At 37.7% G+C, this 16,418-nt stretch overlaps 1 protein-coding gene across 1 annotated transcript in view; it reads left to right on the top strand.

Moving 5' to 3' along the window:
- The window catches only part of AFG1L (AFG1 like ATPase), a 74,356-nt gene that overhangs the window by 5,926 nt on the left and 52,012 nt on the right, over positions 1 to 16,418 (top strand). Inside the window, exons 2-5 of the mRNA XM_068414351.1 lie at positions 2,446 to 2,669; positions 13,862 to 13,913; positions 14,544 to 14,645; positions 16,050 to 16,180. Coding sequence (XP_068270452.1) covers positions 2,446 to 2,669; positions 13,862 to 13,913; positions 14,544 to 14,645; positions 16,050 to 16,180 — 509 coding nt within the window. The remainder of the gene's footprint in view (positions 1 to 2,445; positions 2,670 to 13,861; positions 13,914 to 14,543; positions 14,646 to 16,049; positions 16,181 to 16,418) is intronic.

Raw genomic sequence — 16,418 nt, 5'->3', positions numbered from 1 at the left:
ATTTTTAAAATTCACTCCCCATCAATGAAAGTTTTACAACTTCTAGACTATTAATCAATTTCACTACCTTAATTACAGTTATTAAGGTAACTGTATAAATACAGTTTATTTCCTTTTCTCAGTACTCTGTGTGTATCTGGAGATAGCTATGTGTTTCTCTTTAGTCTCCTCTAAAGGTTTTACTCAGATTTTTGCAAAAACGGACTTTGAACTCAGCTCTCTTTATGTGATCTCTTTAGCTGGGGATGAGCTAATTACTTTGAATTCATAGCAGTAATTCAATTCCTTCAGGGCAGGAGAATTTGGTATAACTATTGTCTGTAGATGTAAACAGTGACTATCTTGCTTCGAAGAAACTAAAGTGTTACTTGCAATAAATAAACATAATTTGGTCTTATTGTTCAGTTTTATACTTCTCTTTTATAACTATATTCATTTTGTGTTTCTTATAAAAATTTAAAAGTCTTCTCGTGTCCCTTACAGCTTCTCTGTGGGTTGTGACCCATGATTTAAGAAACAGTCCTTTATAGCATCTTCTAATCTCCCATTTAGTTGATACCTCTCATGAAATATGATGTGAAAATTGAAAAGTGTATTCCAGACTATACCAATATTGAATAGAACAGGGTTTTTTATGTGTGCTTATGTTACCGTTCATGTATATACATTGGAGTACTTGCATTTTTTAAATTTTATTTTATTTTTTCCTCTAATAGTGTTATGATGGTGTCTCACTGTCAGTTTGTGATCCAGTGTAGCCCCTGGATCCTTTCCTGCAGGGCTGCTCTTCAGCTGGTCATTCTCCATCTCTTCAGTTATTTATTTCCCCGAAGCACCATACTTTGTCCCTGTTGAATTGCATCCTATTTGTGTTAGATTCTTTGTCCAGTTTGTCAGAAGTGCCTTGCCTTCCAGGGTATTTGCAGCCCCCTCCTGACTTGCCGTTATCTGTGTTCCCAGTCCATGTACTTTATTTTGCCATATGCAGGTCATGAATGGAAATGCTGGATCGCACCAAGTTCAGATTCTGAGCCCTCTCTGAAATTCTACTGCAGATATGCACTTCATTTAACTGTAGTAATTATTCATTACATGTAGTTTTTCTCATTGTTTTTGTCCCTGCTCGAAAGTAATTTCATTTGCAACTTAGCATTCTCATATATAAAGTAGGAAAGTATGTGACCCGATGACAAAAGTGTTACTGCAATTAAGATGCTTTTCCTCTACCCACTAAGCATATTACCTGCTCAGAGAGGAAAACTTGTTGATCTCGTGCTGTTCCTGAGGAGCTGGTGTTGGCTTTTGTTTGTTATGTTATCTTGTTAAGTGCTTTATTTAAAAAAAAAAAATCTGCTTGTACTCGTTCCAGTATTCTTGAGTGGTTTGAAGTTGTTTTGACTGGCCTGTGAATTTCTGGATTTGCCTTTCTCTCCTTTTTAAAGACAAAAATCGTTTCATTTTCTTAGTATTTTGGAACCTCACCTGCCTTCAGTGAGGCCTCAAAGCAAGCTGTTAGAGGCCATTGTGTTGCTTAGGAAACTTACCTAAAGCATTTAGGGATGAATTTCCTTATATCTCACAATGTTCAAAATATCCAACTATATAGCCTATGATACATGTTTTTACTACTCAAATCTATTTCTTTTATCATTGCTACAAATTGTGTTACTCATGATTATACTTAACCTGTTAAATGACAGTGGAAGCAAAGACGATATTGAATACCTTTTCAGTGTGTTCCATTGTTACGGTTCTGATCTTACTGATTTAGCAAGCCTTCTTTGTAATCTTGTATGTTCTTTCTTTTCCTAGTTATATCTCATTTTATGTCTAGCAGTTCTGACTACTTTTTTTTTTTTTTCTTAATAAACAAAATTCCTGCTTGGGCACAGCTGTGTCTCTTCTAGGCAGAAGATAATGCCAGCAGACCCGTCTGTGGCATTGCAGGGCTTCACATCTATTGCTTTGTGTAGTGTGGTCTTTGATTCTTTCAACTTGCTTGCAGAACTGCTGTTTTGGTCTCCTGTTTGCTGGCTTTTAAATTCCTTCTGTCTGGTTTAGCCCACTACTCTCTAAAGGATTAATTTATTCAGAGAAATGCACTTTGGAATTTTTAAATGGTTTTGACCCAATTTGCGAAAAAAAAAAAATCAAAACTTACCTTGCAACAGCTCATCAAAATCTTACCAACTTTCCAGCTGGGCTTTTTACTGTGTGTACTTGTTAATAATAAAAATAAATGTTAAAACATACTACTAGAGGTGTTTATTAGTAAAGTTAAAAGTCGATTTAATGAAAAACGAAGAGGTAACATACTCCAGTGGTTGTATAAGTAAGTAATGTATATATGTCTTTGTGTAAACTGTTAAGAATGTGTTTTGTTTATGAATATAAGAGGATGCTTTTCAAAACTTCTCTATTAATAATCTACTTTTTATTTTACAGCATACACGGCTCAGGCAGATGAGACGACAGTCCCTGGTACTCCTTCAGATGCTAACGCCAGAGCCTTACTGGTTTGCAGTGGACCTTTAGAACATTATGACTTTCTGATTAAGCAAGAAGAGCTGAGGAATGATGAGCAGCAAAGAAGAGTTATGCAGCACCTACAGAAGTTGCACGAGAGCCTTAAAGGCTACAGCATCGGTTCAAAAAATCTTCTCTCAAAGGTAAGGTTTATAATGATAACTTTTTTTTTTTGCATTTATATTTGCGCATAAGTATGTGCTTAAAATACATAAATTTCTGTCATTAACATGAGCCTTATTTTTGCAGCTGGGTCTTTACGGATAGATCATTGTTCGTGCTTGGATCTCTGCTCTTTCTTTTTCAGTTTGTAAAATTTCAGTGACACTCTAGGAGTAAGCAAATTAAATATTATTGAAATAATTATGTAAGAAAATCTGTTATGATTTTGGTTATGTCCACTGTCTGCCTTTCAAAAAATGTCATTTGGCAACAGGAGAGAGGGGCCTAGACCAGATTTTAATTCTCAAGCACTGGTATAACACGTGTGTTTGGGTTACACATACTGAACACTGATGTTTTGTGTTCTAACAGATCTTCCATGAATATAAGTGAAATTAGGCAGCAGAGTCTATATAATTTAGCTTTGCAAAACATTATAATATAGATCAGACATGACTTTTTAAAAAAATGTCCATTCTTTCCAGTGTTGTTAGTCTCCAAGTGAGGTAAGGAAAGAAGGAAGAGGTGTGATCTGCACCCCAGTTGTGTTTTTGAGGGCATCACAGCTCCTTTTCAAAGTGTTAACAAAAATTCAGACATCTCCCTGTTGCACAGCGCCTTAGCAACCATACTGCCTTAGCATTAGTAATGCTAATAGCCTGCTGTTGCAGCTCTGTAACTTTTCCCTGAAGCTGTTGGTGTGGTGTTTTCCAGAGCCTCTGTGGCAGTATTTTTCACGTCTTGTTCTCATGCTGTTATTATCATATTGTTGCTTTTGTGGCCTTGCACCTGCAAATCTTGATAGTGTTGTTATGACACGTTCTCATGGGAAGCAACTAGAACTGGTGTGAGAATCCCCCCTCGGCTTTCCTTGCCTCTTGTTGTGTAGAGTTGAGTTTATATCCCAGAAAACCAAACACAGCACCCAGCAAAGTAGATAAGACATTTAATTACTTGGTAAATATTAGGCTATCATAGATGTGCACAGAAGCTGAATGACCAGTGAATATGCTTCATTTGCACCTGATTAACATACTCCAGTCAGCACAAATACTCATAAACATGGTGAGGGGAAACAACAAGAATAGGACATTTCACTGAGGCTGATGATAGAAGTAGAGTGCTGGGAAAAAAAGCATGGCGAAATATTCATTGCCATCATTATCTTCACTTTCCCTGCCTGCACTAGAGACACCTCCCTACCCCTAAGGAGTAGGAGGAGGATGTCTGCAAGCTGTCACTGCTCTTTGCAGCCTGCCACTGAGTGTTTTCCTTTCTCTCTTTCTCTTGCACTGCTTTTGTTTTTATTTTTCATCAGAAGTAACTTTCACATTTACAGTCAATGTATGCTGTCAGCTGCAGACCTTGCTAATAAATCTCCATGTCAGCCTTTCTCAGCATCCGTTATGCAACACACCTCATCTCATGGGCATAAATGTAAATGTCTAACTATTGAACTTTTACCTAACTGTACACGTCCCATTACAACCCCAAATTCTTCTGACACAAATACCGTATTTTGTTTGCATGGCAAGCCTAAATGATGTAGTATGAAATCAGGGGAGCCAAAGCCTACAGGGCTCAAGTGCTTCTAAATTACATGCTGTCCCCTGTCCTTTAGGCACCAAATGACAAGTTACCACTCTAAGGCTCTTGCAATGTATATTAGCTTCAAGGCATGAAAAAAGTAGAGAAGAGAACGTTGGTATGAGAATCACAGAATCACACAGAATCACAGAATCAGCCAGGTTGGAAGAGACCTCTGGGATCATCGAGTCCAACCGCTGCCCCTACACCACCCTGTCAACTAGACCATGGCACTGCGTGCCATGTCCAGTCTTTTCTTAAACACATCCAGAGATGGTGACTCCACCACCTCCCTGGGCAGCCCATTCCAATGTCTAATAACCCTTTCTGAAAAGAAATTCTTCCTAATGTCCAACCTGAACCTCCCCTGGCGAAGCTTGAGGCTGTGTCCTCTTGTCCTATCGCTAGTTGCCCGGGAGAAGAGGCCAACTCCCACTTCACTACAACCTCCCTTCAGGTAGGTGTAGACTGCAATAAGGTCACCTCTGAGCCTCCTCTTCTCCAGGCTAAACAACCCCAGCTCCCTCAGCTGTTCCTCGTAGGTCAGACCCTCCAGACCCTTCACCAACTTGGTCGCCCTCCTCTGGACTCGCTCCAACACCTCAACATCTTTCCAGAACTGAACACAGTACTCAAGATGCAGCCTCACCAGTGCTGAGTAGAGAGGGACGATCACTTCCCTAGACCGGCTGGCTACACTATTCCTAATAGAGGCCAGGATGCCATTGGCCTTCTTGGCCACCTGGGCACAGTGCTGGCTCATGTTTAGCCGGCTGTCGATCAGCACCCCCAGATCTCTTTCCACCGGGCCGCTTTCTAACCACTCTTCCCCCAGCCTGTAGAGCTGCATGGGGTTGTTGTGGCCGAAGTGTAAGACCCAAGTATTAAATCTATAAATGGCCTGTGTCATGCCTGTAAATACCCTTGTTTCAAAGAGGCAAATATAGCAGGGTGCAGAGCATTGGGACACAGGCTTGCCTGTCAGCCTGCCTCCAACATCCCTTGAATGCTTTAAACTCATATATGTAGCTGGAGATCATGTATTTGCTAATCATATGCTTGACTGGAAATGCCATAAATGTCTTCCTGCCTCCTGATGAAAGGAAGCAGACTAAACACCTAGGAAGGAGCTCTTTTTTAATTGACATACAGTGAGAAGAAACCTGAATGGGAAATAATTCCACAGAGCAGAAGTCAGGCACTCTGGAAGGAAAAAGATGAAAGTGGCGAAGTACAGGAAGTGACGTGCTAAGGCAAGACTGCTCCCAGAAGACAATGAGCATGTCTTCAGAAGTTCTGTTCTGGAAGCAGTTGACCCGATCATCCTTATGGGTCCCCTGCCACTTGAGATATTCTGTAACCCAGCTTCAAACAGGGGTTTGGCCACATGATCCCCTGAAGTCCCTGCCAACTGAAATCATTCAGTGATTCTAACTGATGTGGGAATTGGGGCCAAACAATGGTTTGGGATATATTTTGCCTTCGCTGGCTGGTGGCTCAGTTCATCACATTGCTTACCTTTTTACTTTTGGGATTTCTTTATTTAAAATTATTAAAAACATAAAAACAGTGTAAAAATGATAAAGTCTGAAAAATGTATGTTTATAACATAAAACACTTATTAAAATTGTATGAAAAAAAACGTATTTTAAAACACTTATTTAAATTGTATGTGGGTGTGTGCCTGTGGATCCTTGTTGTCATGATGCCTTTGTAGGCTAACTCTTGAGTCTAAACCAGCCTCCTGATTCAATTTGGGCAAGTACCAAATAAAAAATAGAAATTTCCTCTTTCAAAAATGGTTGTTGCTTATCTTTGTTATCCAAAGCAATATGGCAGTGTGCCTGAATGAGAACTGGTTTTGCATAAATATAAGGAGATCAAGCTGGATTCAGCTTGCCAAACTACTTCTGTAAGTGTAATCTAACAGGCCAGAATCTTGTATCTTGAGAATGCTCAGTGTGAAAAGTTTTTTTTTCCATCTGTCTGGGCTTCTTTTTAAGCTTTGGTGTTGGGCTCGCAATGTTCTAAATTGCCTGTCTCAAAATTGTCTTTAGACACTGTACCTGGACTGTAAAAGAGGAAGTCACTGAAAAGGAAGCCAGTTACCTGGCTTGCTCCTGCCTTGCCTTTTGGACATACTGACAGACTTTTATTCATTTTCATTCTTTAGAAAAAATATTACGATGAAGGCATTGGTCTTACTGTCAAACCTGAGGGTCAGTAGGCCAGAGCATTTTGATCTTTCCTGGTAAACTGCTTTGGGCATTTGGATATTCTGTTCTAAAAGCACTGCCTTTGAGAATAGTTTTGAGAGCTGACTTGTGTTAACTGGAATGCCCTGAACCATTACAGTTGTTAGAGCAGGTGTCTTGTAATGGCTTTGTAGATCAAGCATTATGTGGGTTTGTTATTTACTGTTTCTTTGATCGGGAAGCATGAATAGGGAAGAAAGTCTCTATTGCAGAGAACAAATACTAATCTTATTCTATTTAGGAAATTGTGATGCTACTTTGTCCCTGTATAACAGAGCTAATCACAGTGAAGCCAAACTGACTGACACTTTCTTAAAAGGAAAAAGTCAAATGCCATTTTTTAGGTTGAGAATGTGGTTTTCACTAGTTCCTTTAAAGCACTCCTCTCTTTCATTTAACATTGCTTCAATTCCATGCTTTAATTTTAAACCAGCTTTTAAAAATTGTTGCATGGCTCACTGATCCCTGGGAACTAATGCCACAGTCAGTGAGAAGGAGCTGTAGAACTACTTGCTATTGGGATAAGTGTTGTTGCAGTTTGAGGTTTTTATTCTAGAGCTTGATATCTCTGTGGAAATCTTAAGAAGATTGATAACCAGGTTGAGCACTATGGTGCCATGCCATACATCAAAACCTCAGAAAGGAGGAGAGTGGTGAGTTTCGTGTACATCTGTTAAAGCCTGCTAGCTTCTGTAATTAAATCAAATCATGATTCTTGATGGAGAAGAAGTCATAACATCTTTATTTCTCTTCTGCTATCTTTGAGGAAGTTATTCAGCAGTTCAAACAGAGCTTCTTTTGAAATAAAATGAAGACAAATGAAGTATGGTTTCATTTCTAGTTCAGGCCAGGTTTTGCTTCAGCAAAATTGTAATTAACGTCCCTAATGAAGGTTTTCCCCAGAATAAGAGTCACAGCTGTGAACAGGTATTTGGTAAAATCACAGCCATCAAGCACTGTACCAGCTGTAGACAGTGGCATCATATGCTTGTCTTAGAGTTTTCTAAGTAAGCAAAATATATATATGTTTTTCTATGATGGACTTTCAGGGTAAGGATGCTGTTGCAGACTTGGTTCAGTTTTGAAGAGTAGAACTAAGGCTTTTTGTGCTGAGAAGAGGTGGTGAGTACTGCACTCTGAAATTGGCCTGGGTTTAATAGGATTTGTGTAGGCTTATGAGTAGAAGTAGTTCATGTAACTGGTAGAAGGCGTCTCCAGGAAGTACTAATGATATAGGGCGCAGATAAATTCATGAATGGATAGATGATGGTAAAGCTGTGGATGTGGTCTATCTCGATTTCAGTAAAGCGTTTGACACGGTCTCCCACAGCATCCTCGCAGCTAAACTGGGGAAGTGTGGTCTGGATGATCGGGTAGTGAGGTGGATTGTAAACTGGCTGAAGGAAAGAAGCCAGAGAGTAGTGGTCAGCGGGACAGAGTCCAGTTGGAGGTCTGTGTCTAGCGGAGTTCCGCAAGGGTCGGTTCTGGGACCAGTTCTATTCAATATATTCATTAATGACTTGGATGAGGGATTAGAGTGCGCTGTCAGCAAGTTCGCTGATGACACAAAACTGGGAGGAGTGGCTGACACACCGGAAGGCTGCGCAGCCATTCAGAGAGACCTGGACAGGCTGGAGAGTTGGGCGGGGAGAAATTTAATGAAATATAACAAGGGCAAGTGTAGAGTCCTGCATCTGGGCAAGAACAACCCCATGTACCAGTACAAGTTGGGGACAGAGCTGTTGGAGAGCAGCGTAGGGGAAAGGGACCTGGGGGTCCTAGTGGACAACAGGATGACCATGAGCCAGCAGTATGCCCTTGTGGCCAAGAAGGCCAATGGCATCCTGGGGTGTATTAGAAGGGGTGTGGTCAGCAGGTCGAGAGAGGTTCTCCTCCCCCTCTACTCTGCCCTGGTGAGGCCGCATCTGGAGTATTGTGTCCAGTTCTGGGCCCCTCAGTTCAAGAAGGACAGGGAACTGCTAGAGAGAGTCCAGCGCAGAGCCACGAAGATGATTAAGGGAGTGGAACATGTCCCTTATGAGGAGAGGCTGAGGGAGCTGGGTCTCTTTAGCTTAGAGAAGAGGAGACTGAGGGGTGACCTCATTAATGTTTATAAATATGTAAAGGGCAAGTGTCAAGAGGATGGAGCCAGGCTCTTCTCAGTGACATCCCTTGACAGGACAAGGGGCAATGGGTGCAAGCTGGAACACAGGAGGTTCCACTTAAATTTGAGGAAAAACTTCTTTACGGTGAGGGTGACCGAACACTGGAACAGGCTGCCCAGAGAGGTTGTGGAGTCTCCTTCTCTGGAGACATTCAAAACCCGCCTGGACGCGTTCCTGTGTGATATGGTCTAGGCAATCCTGCCCCGGCAGGGGGATTGGACTAGATGATCATTCGAGGTCCCTTCCAATCCCTAACATTCTGTGATTCTGTGATGAATAGCTGGTCGGCACTCTCCTTCCATGAAGGCCTGGTACTTTGTAACTTTGAGTACACTAGGAAGTGAAAGATAAACCTTATGCTATAGATGTCCAGTTGCAAATGACTGGCATTGGTTTTACTTAACGTTTTGTACTTAATGAGTTTTAATAGACATAAATGAAACAAATTGATATATTTTAAATTACTTAAGGACTTTTTGGAAATAAGTCAAACACTTTAATCAGTTACACATAGTAGTTTGTAGATTGACTTTTTGCTTTGTCAGGAGGTTTCTAGCAACTTGACTAGCCTACTTTTAGTATAAAAACTTCTGTGTTGAAAAGAATCTACTGGCAGCTTTTTAGAAATAAAAAATAGTGGTGCTCGGCATTTCAAACATGCTCATTTTTCCTGGCTCTGTCATAGAGGAGAATGTGGTTGAGAGGTTGAAGTGAAGAAAAGGAGGAAGAGAGAGAGAGAAGCCTCTATCTGTCAGCCTCTTCTGTAGTCTGATATTCCTTATTTTATGGCCTGATTTCTTCTGTGATAGAATTGCAGAAGCCTCTTCTCAAATAACAGTTATTCCAGAAATAGAAACTTCTTGCACTTCTGAACCACTACAAGAATGGTCTGCTTTGTTTTTAGTTTTGTTCTTAATTTGTCACTTTTTATATAAATAGTTTTATTCACTAAAAATATGGTAAAAGTAGGATTAGGGAGCAAATATTTTTATCAGATGCAATAGAAGCATTTCAGAGTTTATCCAAGAGACTTGCATTACCTCACAGGCCAAAGCTTTCTGAAATCAGTAGTCTGGAAGGGAGGGACACAACACTAGCCATTTCCTTTATGATAATAAAACTCTATAGTTTTTTATAATGTAGGTTTTTTAGGGCATCATCTTAGAACGAATTTGAGGGGAAAAAACAATTAGTCTTGCTGCAAACCAAGTAGGCTTCTGTTTTTCAAAATTATTACTCAAATTTGAATAATGACTTTGATCTTCAGCTTGGTGAAAGCATGGCCTTGTGTGTTGAAATATTTTGAGATCCTCTGAATTGAAGTTCAAGGCTGTAAGAGTTTGCATAGACGTTTCAGATCTCATGCTTTTCAAAATAATACCAATTGGGCCATCTTAAGAGTTGTTGAGTTGCTGTACTAATGACTTGAAATCAGCTCAATTATAAGTGAGGTCATGTTTTGAAAAGAGGTATGAACAATAGTAAACACCATTCAAGACCTTGAAAATGTCTTCAGCTACAACAGCAACCAAAAAGGAGGCCTAAAAGAGTGGGAGAAAGAGGCAGTTTTGTTAGTGTTTAAAAAAAAATCTGCTGTTTGGAGACTTGTCTCTTGATTTTTGCATATTTTAATTAACCATCTTAGTATTGACATGCATTTTCACTGAAAAGTTTTTCAAATCAGAGTGTAAATATTCCCAGGAAATGAGTTGCTTGCTTCTCTTGTTTGAGGTAGGGAGCATGGGGGAAGGTGGGAAGTCGTTGCACATTATTAAAGATATTTAAGAAAGAGTAGGAAGTTGTCAGAACGAAGGAGAGATTTTGACCAATGTAATTCCTTAGATGAGGTAGGATATTGATTGATTAAAGTGAAGTTTAAACAAAAAAGAAAAATCTGATGTGATAGAATCAAAGCAAGGCATGCAGTTTTGAAGCAGAAATGTGTAAAACATTTTGATAGTAGAGGAGAGAATTCTGTAAATGTTGTGTGTTATCTTGTGGAATTGTAAATATTTTAGCATATGAATGATTTTCAAATAAAAGTCTGTAAGTCAACGGATCTGTAAAAGGAAAAAAGACTCCTGCTGTAGCATGTCCTGATGATAATGAAACTCGGTGAAGCGCTCAGGTTATGCTTTCTTAAGTTTCTGCAAAGAATGTTATGGGAATTAAGAAACTTGGGGAACTCAAGGGATTTGACACATTTGTGGTGATACCCTTGTTTGAAAGGATGTGGTGAGCATTCAAAACATATGTCTAAGGATTTCAAAATTCTCCTCTTCAAACTCAAATTTTGTGCATCCCTTCATATCTTTGGTTTTGTACATTTTAAATATTAGCTTTAACATCCTTAAATCTTATCATTGTTGCAAAAGCAAATTTATTGTCAACCAATTGAACGTTATTATACTGAGACCCGAAATATACCTCAGGATAATATAGAAGTGAGGAGTGAGGAGAAGCTCATTCATTTAGTTTGTCTTCCTACATCTTTCACTTTTCTTCCTTCCCTTCCTGAAATACACAAGACTACCCTTATTTTAGGGTAATTGGAGGATCTTCTGCATTAGATCTGCCCCCTCCTTCCTCTTTTGGAGTGTGTGTTTCAATACAACCAAGATGTCTTCTGCTTTCTTCGCCCCCACGTACCACTGACTTTCTTGATTGCTGTGCTCTAAGTTGAACCAACAGCATTGGCTGGATTTTATCAGAAATCCTAGTGGAAGTTGCTCTTTTTCATAGGCAACTTCCAGGCTTTAGAAGATGCATGAGAATAATTTTAAAAAGTAATTTAAAAAAAAAATCAATTTTATGATCATGCATAATAGCTTTAGACTGGTAGGATGTCTGAGTTTCAGTATTAGAAGTCTACTGATCGAGTTTACTTTTTAAAATAAAATATATGTTAAAAAATAACAACCCAAGAATATAAAAGTAAATTCTTAGTGTTATACAATACCTGACAGGATTGACAAAATGAGCATCCTAAAAGTGTCAGTAGTGTCACTTCTGGCAGAAATATAGGTAAAATACAAACTTCTTTAATTGCTCAAAGAGGATAACAGTTTTTCTGGCATTTGCTTTGCTTTTAGAGATGATCAGCTTCAGCAAATGTGTTTGCAACTGCCACAATATCCATCCATTTTTTTTTTTTGTAGCAATTAGATATCACTCAAAAATTGCTGTCTTCACAAAAAAAACTAATTTCATTTTTTAAATCGACCAGAAGTTTATTTAGACTTCATGGAGCCCAAGCCATTATATTTGTTTCCTTTAGCCAGAAAAGCCTTTTTCAGTAATGTGTTTTTTAGAAATGGTAAGTACAGGAGTGAGAATAAAATATGCCTAAAAAGATGAACTTCAAAATGGTTAAATGTAATTAATAAACACCTTACAATGAAAAAAAGGTATGAAAATCTAGGCATTACTACTTGTTCTGGTTATATAACCTTTACAAAGACAGATAAAGCAGTACTCTAAACATAGATTTATTTTTGTAGCTTTGTGTCATTCCTTGTGAAACTGCAAATCACATTAACACAGACTTTTTATGTAATGAGTTTAATGTGGTTGTTAACCTCAAATTAAAAATAAATAAAATCTTATGAATGTCTCTCTCATTCGGATTTTTTTCCATTTCTCCTTTCTTCCCTGTGTAACTTTGAGCATCAGTGGTTTTAATGAGTGCAAGCTCTTAAAAAGTAGACACTGAAAAATGTTCGTCAATTAAATTGTCTTGCAATGCTTTCAAAGCACTAGCAAATAGTTGCAGCCTTGTCTATTAACGGAGCGGTTTCAGAACATCTGAAACCCCTTTCAGCCACAGACTGATGATAAAAATTTTTGATTATCCTATTGATATAGCTCTAAATTAAATCTATAAGTGGATCTTTTATATAAGAGCCATGCTTGCATATTTTCTGAATAAACTGGTACTATACACCTGAGACATTATCTTTCTACCTTTTGGTCATATATTTTCTTTCATATTTAATTAGTGTTCTGCTGTTGACTCCCCCATTTCTTTTACATGGTACTGTATTTTGAAAAGTGCTTTAGATTCAAATTGTTTAGCAATTACCCAGCTCCAAATGAGACCACAGGGTTGCAGTTTTAATTTTCTTCTGTTTTGACTCGGCTCATAGAACTCTGAAAGTGGAGCACTTTAAAATAACCAAATACTCTTCTGCAGTGTTTTTGTGGGTGTCAGTTCAGTTTCATGGATTTGATGATAATTTTGTTGAGATTTCCAGTTTTTAAGAAACTGTTTCTTTTTAGAATTATGCTTGGAAGTGGCTATGCACAATACTTGCGGGGGGAGGACTGTTCCAAATGGAAAGTCTTGATGTTATTGCAAGTTTTTCCATAAAAATATATATTTGAATAAAATGGAATAAACCATTAGATGTCATAACATATGTCCTGAGTAATATTAAGAGATTAAAAATTCCTAAGCAGTATTCATTCAAGGTAAACATAACTCACTTGAGAAAATTATTAATAATAGTCATACTTTGAAAATAACCTTTTTTATATATATACACACGCACATATACACGCACATGTACGTGTGTATAGGTACATATTTTTATTACGACCCCATTGATTTTAATCATGCTTAAACCAGAGATGATTCTGCATTGAAGTTTCAAAGTGGAGAGAAAAGGGACTTACAACGCTCACTGGCTTTGCAATACTGATTTTATAAATGCTAATGCTTTATATCTTAAGCAGAGCTGCTTTAATAGGTGAATACTGCAACACTGCTTAATTTTATATCCTTTTCCTAGGACTGTTTGTTCAAATGGCTTAATGAGGGAAAGGATTTGTTTTGATGATGATGGATTGGGAAACATTTAATCATTTTATATGTGTTCTGGTAAAAAGGCATGTGTGCTAGGACTGGGGATGGGGGTATTTTCGCAGTGATCTAAAAAAACCCAACCCAAACCCTGCATGGGTGTTTGGCCTCTTTTACAGAATTTGCACAAATACAACATTAAGGTTGCTTACCCATTCTGAGCTAATGATTTATTCAAGGTTACACTTTGCTAGCTAGCGCTGCTTTGGTGGCTAAGTGTAGCTACTTTCTTACTTTACCACTGCAATGTGGTTGCTTTTATTTTACCCCATATTTCTATTTATTCTTTTTCTCTTGATTTGCAGCTCTTTGCAAAAAACAAACCTCCAAAAGGTCTTTATGTCTATGGAGATGTTGGTAAGTTTCAGTTGCATCAGTTCCAATGGAATTTTCTCTAAATGCATGTTTATTCATATTCTGAAGTGTCTAAAAGCTTTATGTTTATGTAGCATTATTGCTTTAATGAATTTTCCAGAATTAGTTTTCTTCCACATTATGATGTTATTTAGTACAATTACTCTGAATTCTGGAAGCTGTTGGATTGAACTACGTTACTATGTGCAATTTTTTTCGACATTACCCACTCACTAATATTTAAAAATGCAATTTAAGAATTTGGGAAGAAATTGAGGGGGCCATGGAGAGAATTTATATATTCTAATTGCAACAATGCAGCATGAAAACATACTCGCTTTTCAAAAGGAAATACTAAGTATGTTTTCTGGATGCGTATGGAGCCATTTGTGCAGCCTTTGGGCCATCTCTGTATGGATCAAAATTTTAAAACAGAAAAATAAAAATGCAGTTGTTCCAAGTTTTTGAATGGAATACGTAACTGTTCTTCACAAACTGTCTGGTTTTGTACTTACTCTGTGGGAGAGTATAGTTTCAGTAGTTCAAAGCTAATGAACAATCATTATTGTAATCGGTACATACTGTTCTTAAATTAACAGCCTGTTGGGTGTTTTTTTTGTTTTTTATTTGAAGGCACAGGAAAGACAATGGTGATGGACATGTTCTATTCTCACTTAGAAGTAGAAAGGAAAAAGAGAGTCCATTTTCATGGCTTCATGCTAGATGTACACCAGAGTAAGTGCAGACACAGGTATTTACAAGAATTTTATGAAATACGGTATCTATAAAAAAAGCCTGTCTCATTCTCATGTTCATATTAATCAGCATAACTTTATTTAAGTATTAAGCAAAAAAGCTAAAAATAGAGAGAAGTTAAAGGATTTTAGCATTGTCTGTCATACCAGAGTAGATATTAATTGCATATTACTTCTCAAATATCTTTTCTCAAAGATTCTGTATACCTGATTGTATAGAAAACTTGTGTGTATATTTAGGATTAAATTGTTAACTAGATGTTTTCCAGTTACCAATTAGCTTACAAGTAATCTGAAGAAAGCAATTGCTAAAACTGAAACAGTGAAGGTAAAATTCAATCTGCATTTTGAATAAACAATAACTAAATCAGATATAAACACCAAGGAGAATGAGGACTCTTCTGGTTGGCAAACTTAGTATCAGTAATTTAGAGGAAAAACTAATAGAAGGAAATTCATCCTAAGTTTCAGAAAATTTTCTGACAGGGTGAATAAGGCACTTTGTTTTGATGGAGATACTGGTTTAGATATTTTAAAATTTGCTTCTGTTTCTAAATTCTATGACCTTAAAATACTGTGAATTGTTAAATGATGCTGTAATTTACAAGTATTGTGACAGCTGCATTTTTCTTGGGAAGCTTTCATCGGTGTAAACAACTTCTGCCACTTCTAGTGCACTCTTTTCTGTCATCATTGGGTCACTGTTGAGATTTTTCTGTTTCCGTTTCTTGTCAATTGTGCATGATCTTAACAAAGGTGGCTTCTTACTGCAGGATCTTTGTTTTCCAAATGTTTATTTATGGTCAGATGGACTACAATCCATGAGACAGTAAAGTATGGATGTACTAATCTTTGTGCCAGTATCACCTTCTTTACATTTTAAAATATAACTGTGTTGCTGTGTCTGAATTCTTTTAACTAAATGCATTCTAAGTTTACCTTCAGAGCATGCAATGCACAGAGCTGTGCCACTGAGTTGTAAACACCGTAAGGTTTTTTCATACTCAGAGAGAAGATTAAGACAGAAAATGCCAAAGTGCAAAGTGAAACTGAAACTAAGGTCATGAATTGGAGCAAGATGAAACTGTAATTTCTATCAGTTTTTAAAAGATAAAGTATAGGTGCATAGCATTCAAGGGTTCTTTGATTTTTGTTTTACATATTTCTATGTAAAGAAAATACGAATCACAGAATCTGTGAGCTTTTAATGGTTGCCTGGATGTGGCTGAAAACTGTTTTGCCCTCTTGAAACTGGACTAAATTTGAAGCTTGCTTACTTTTATGGGACTGGGTTACTTTTTATTTGGTAGCTAAACAATTTTGTTCTCCATGTCTTCGAAAAAGAAATAGGAAATATTTGTTCTTTTCTGTTTTATCAACTGAGGAATACATCGCCTTAAGCAGAGCTTGCCGAAAAGAAAGGCAGGATTTATGGCCAAATCATATGATCCGATTGCACCAGTAGCAGAAGAAATAAGCGAAGAGGCTTCTCTCTTATGTTTTGATGAATTTCAGGTAAGAAGTCAGAGATCACTCCTTCACTTTAAGGGAAACTTCATAAAATCACTTTTGATCTTAAAATATGACACTTGTTACTGCTAATACAGTATTTGAATCACTGGCCAGTAGTGAACTGTAGACGTCGAAGAGTAGAAGTCATTTCACAGTTTTGAAGATGGTGTTGTTTTTTTTTTCCCAGGAGATAAGATACAAGTTGGTGGTGTCAGTCCCCTTATAGTGCTTTCGTTTACCA

Source organism: Nyctibius grandis, chromosome 1, assembly GCF_013368605.1.
Source record: "Nyctibius grandis isolate bNycGra1 chromosome 1, bNycGra1.pri, whole genome shotgun sequence".
NCBI lineage: Eukaryota > Metazoa > Chordata > Aves > Nyctibiiformes > Nyctibiidae > Nyctibius > Nyctibius grandis.
Note: the sequence above shows the minus strand (reverse complement) of the source record. Positions and strands in the feature narration are given on the sequence as shown.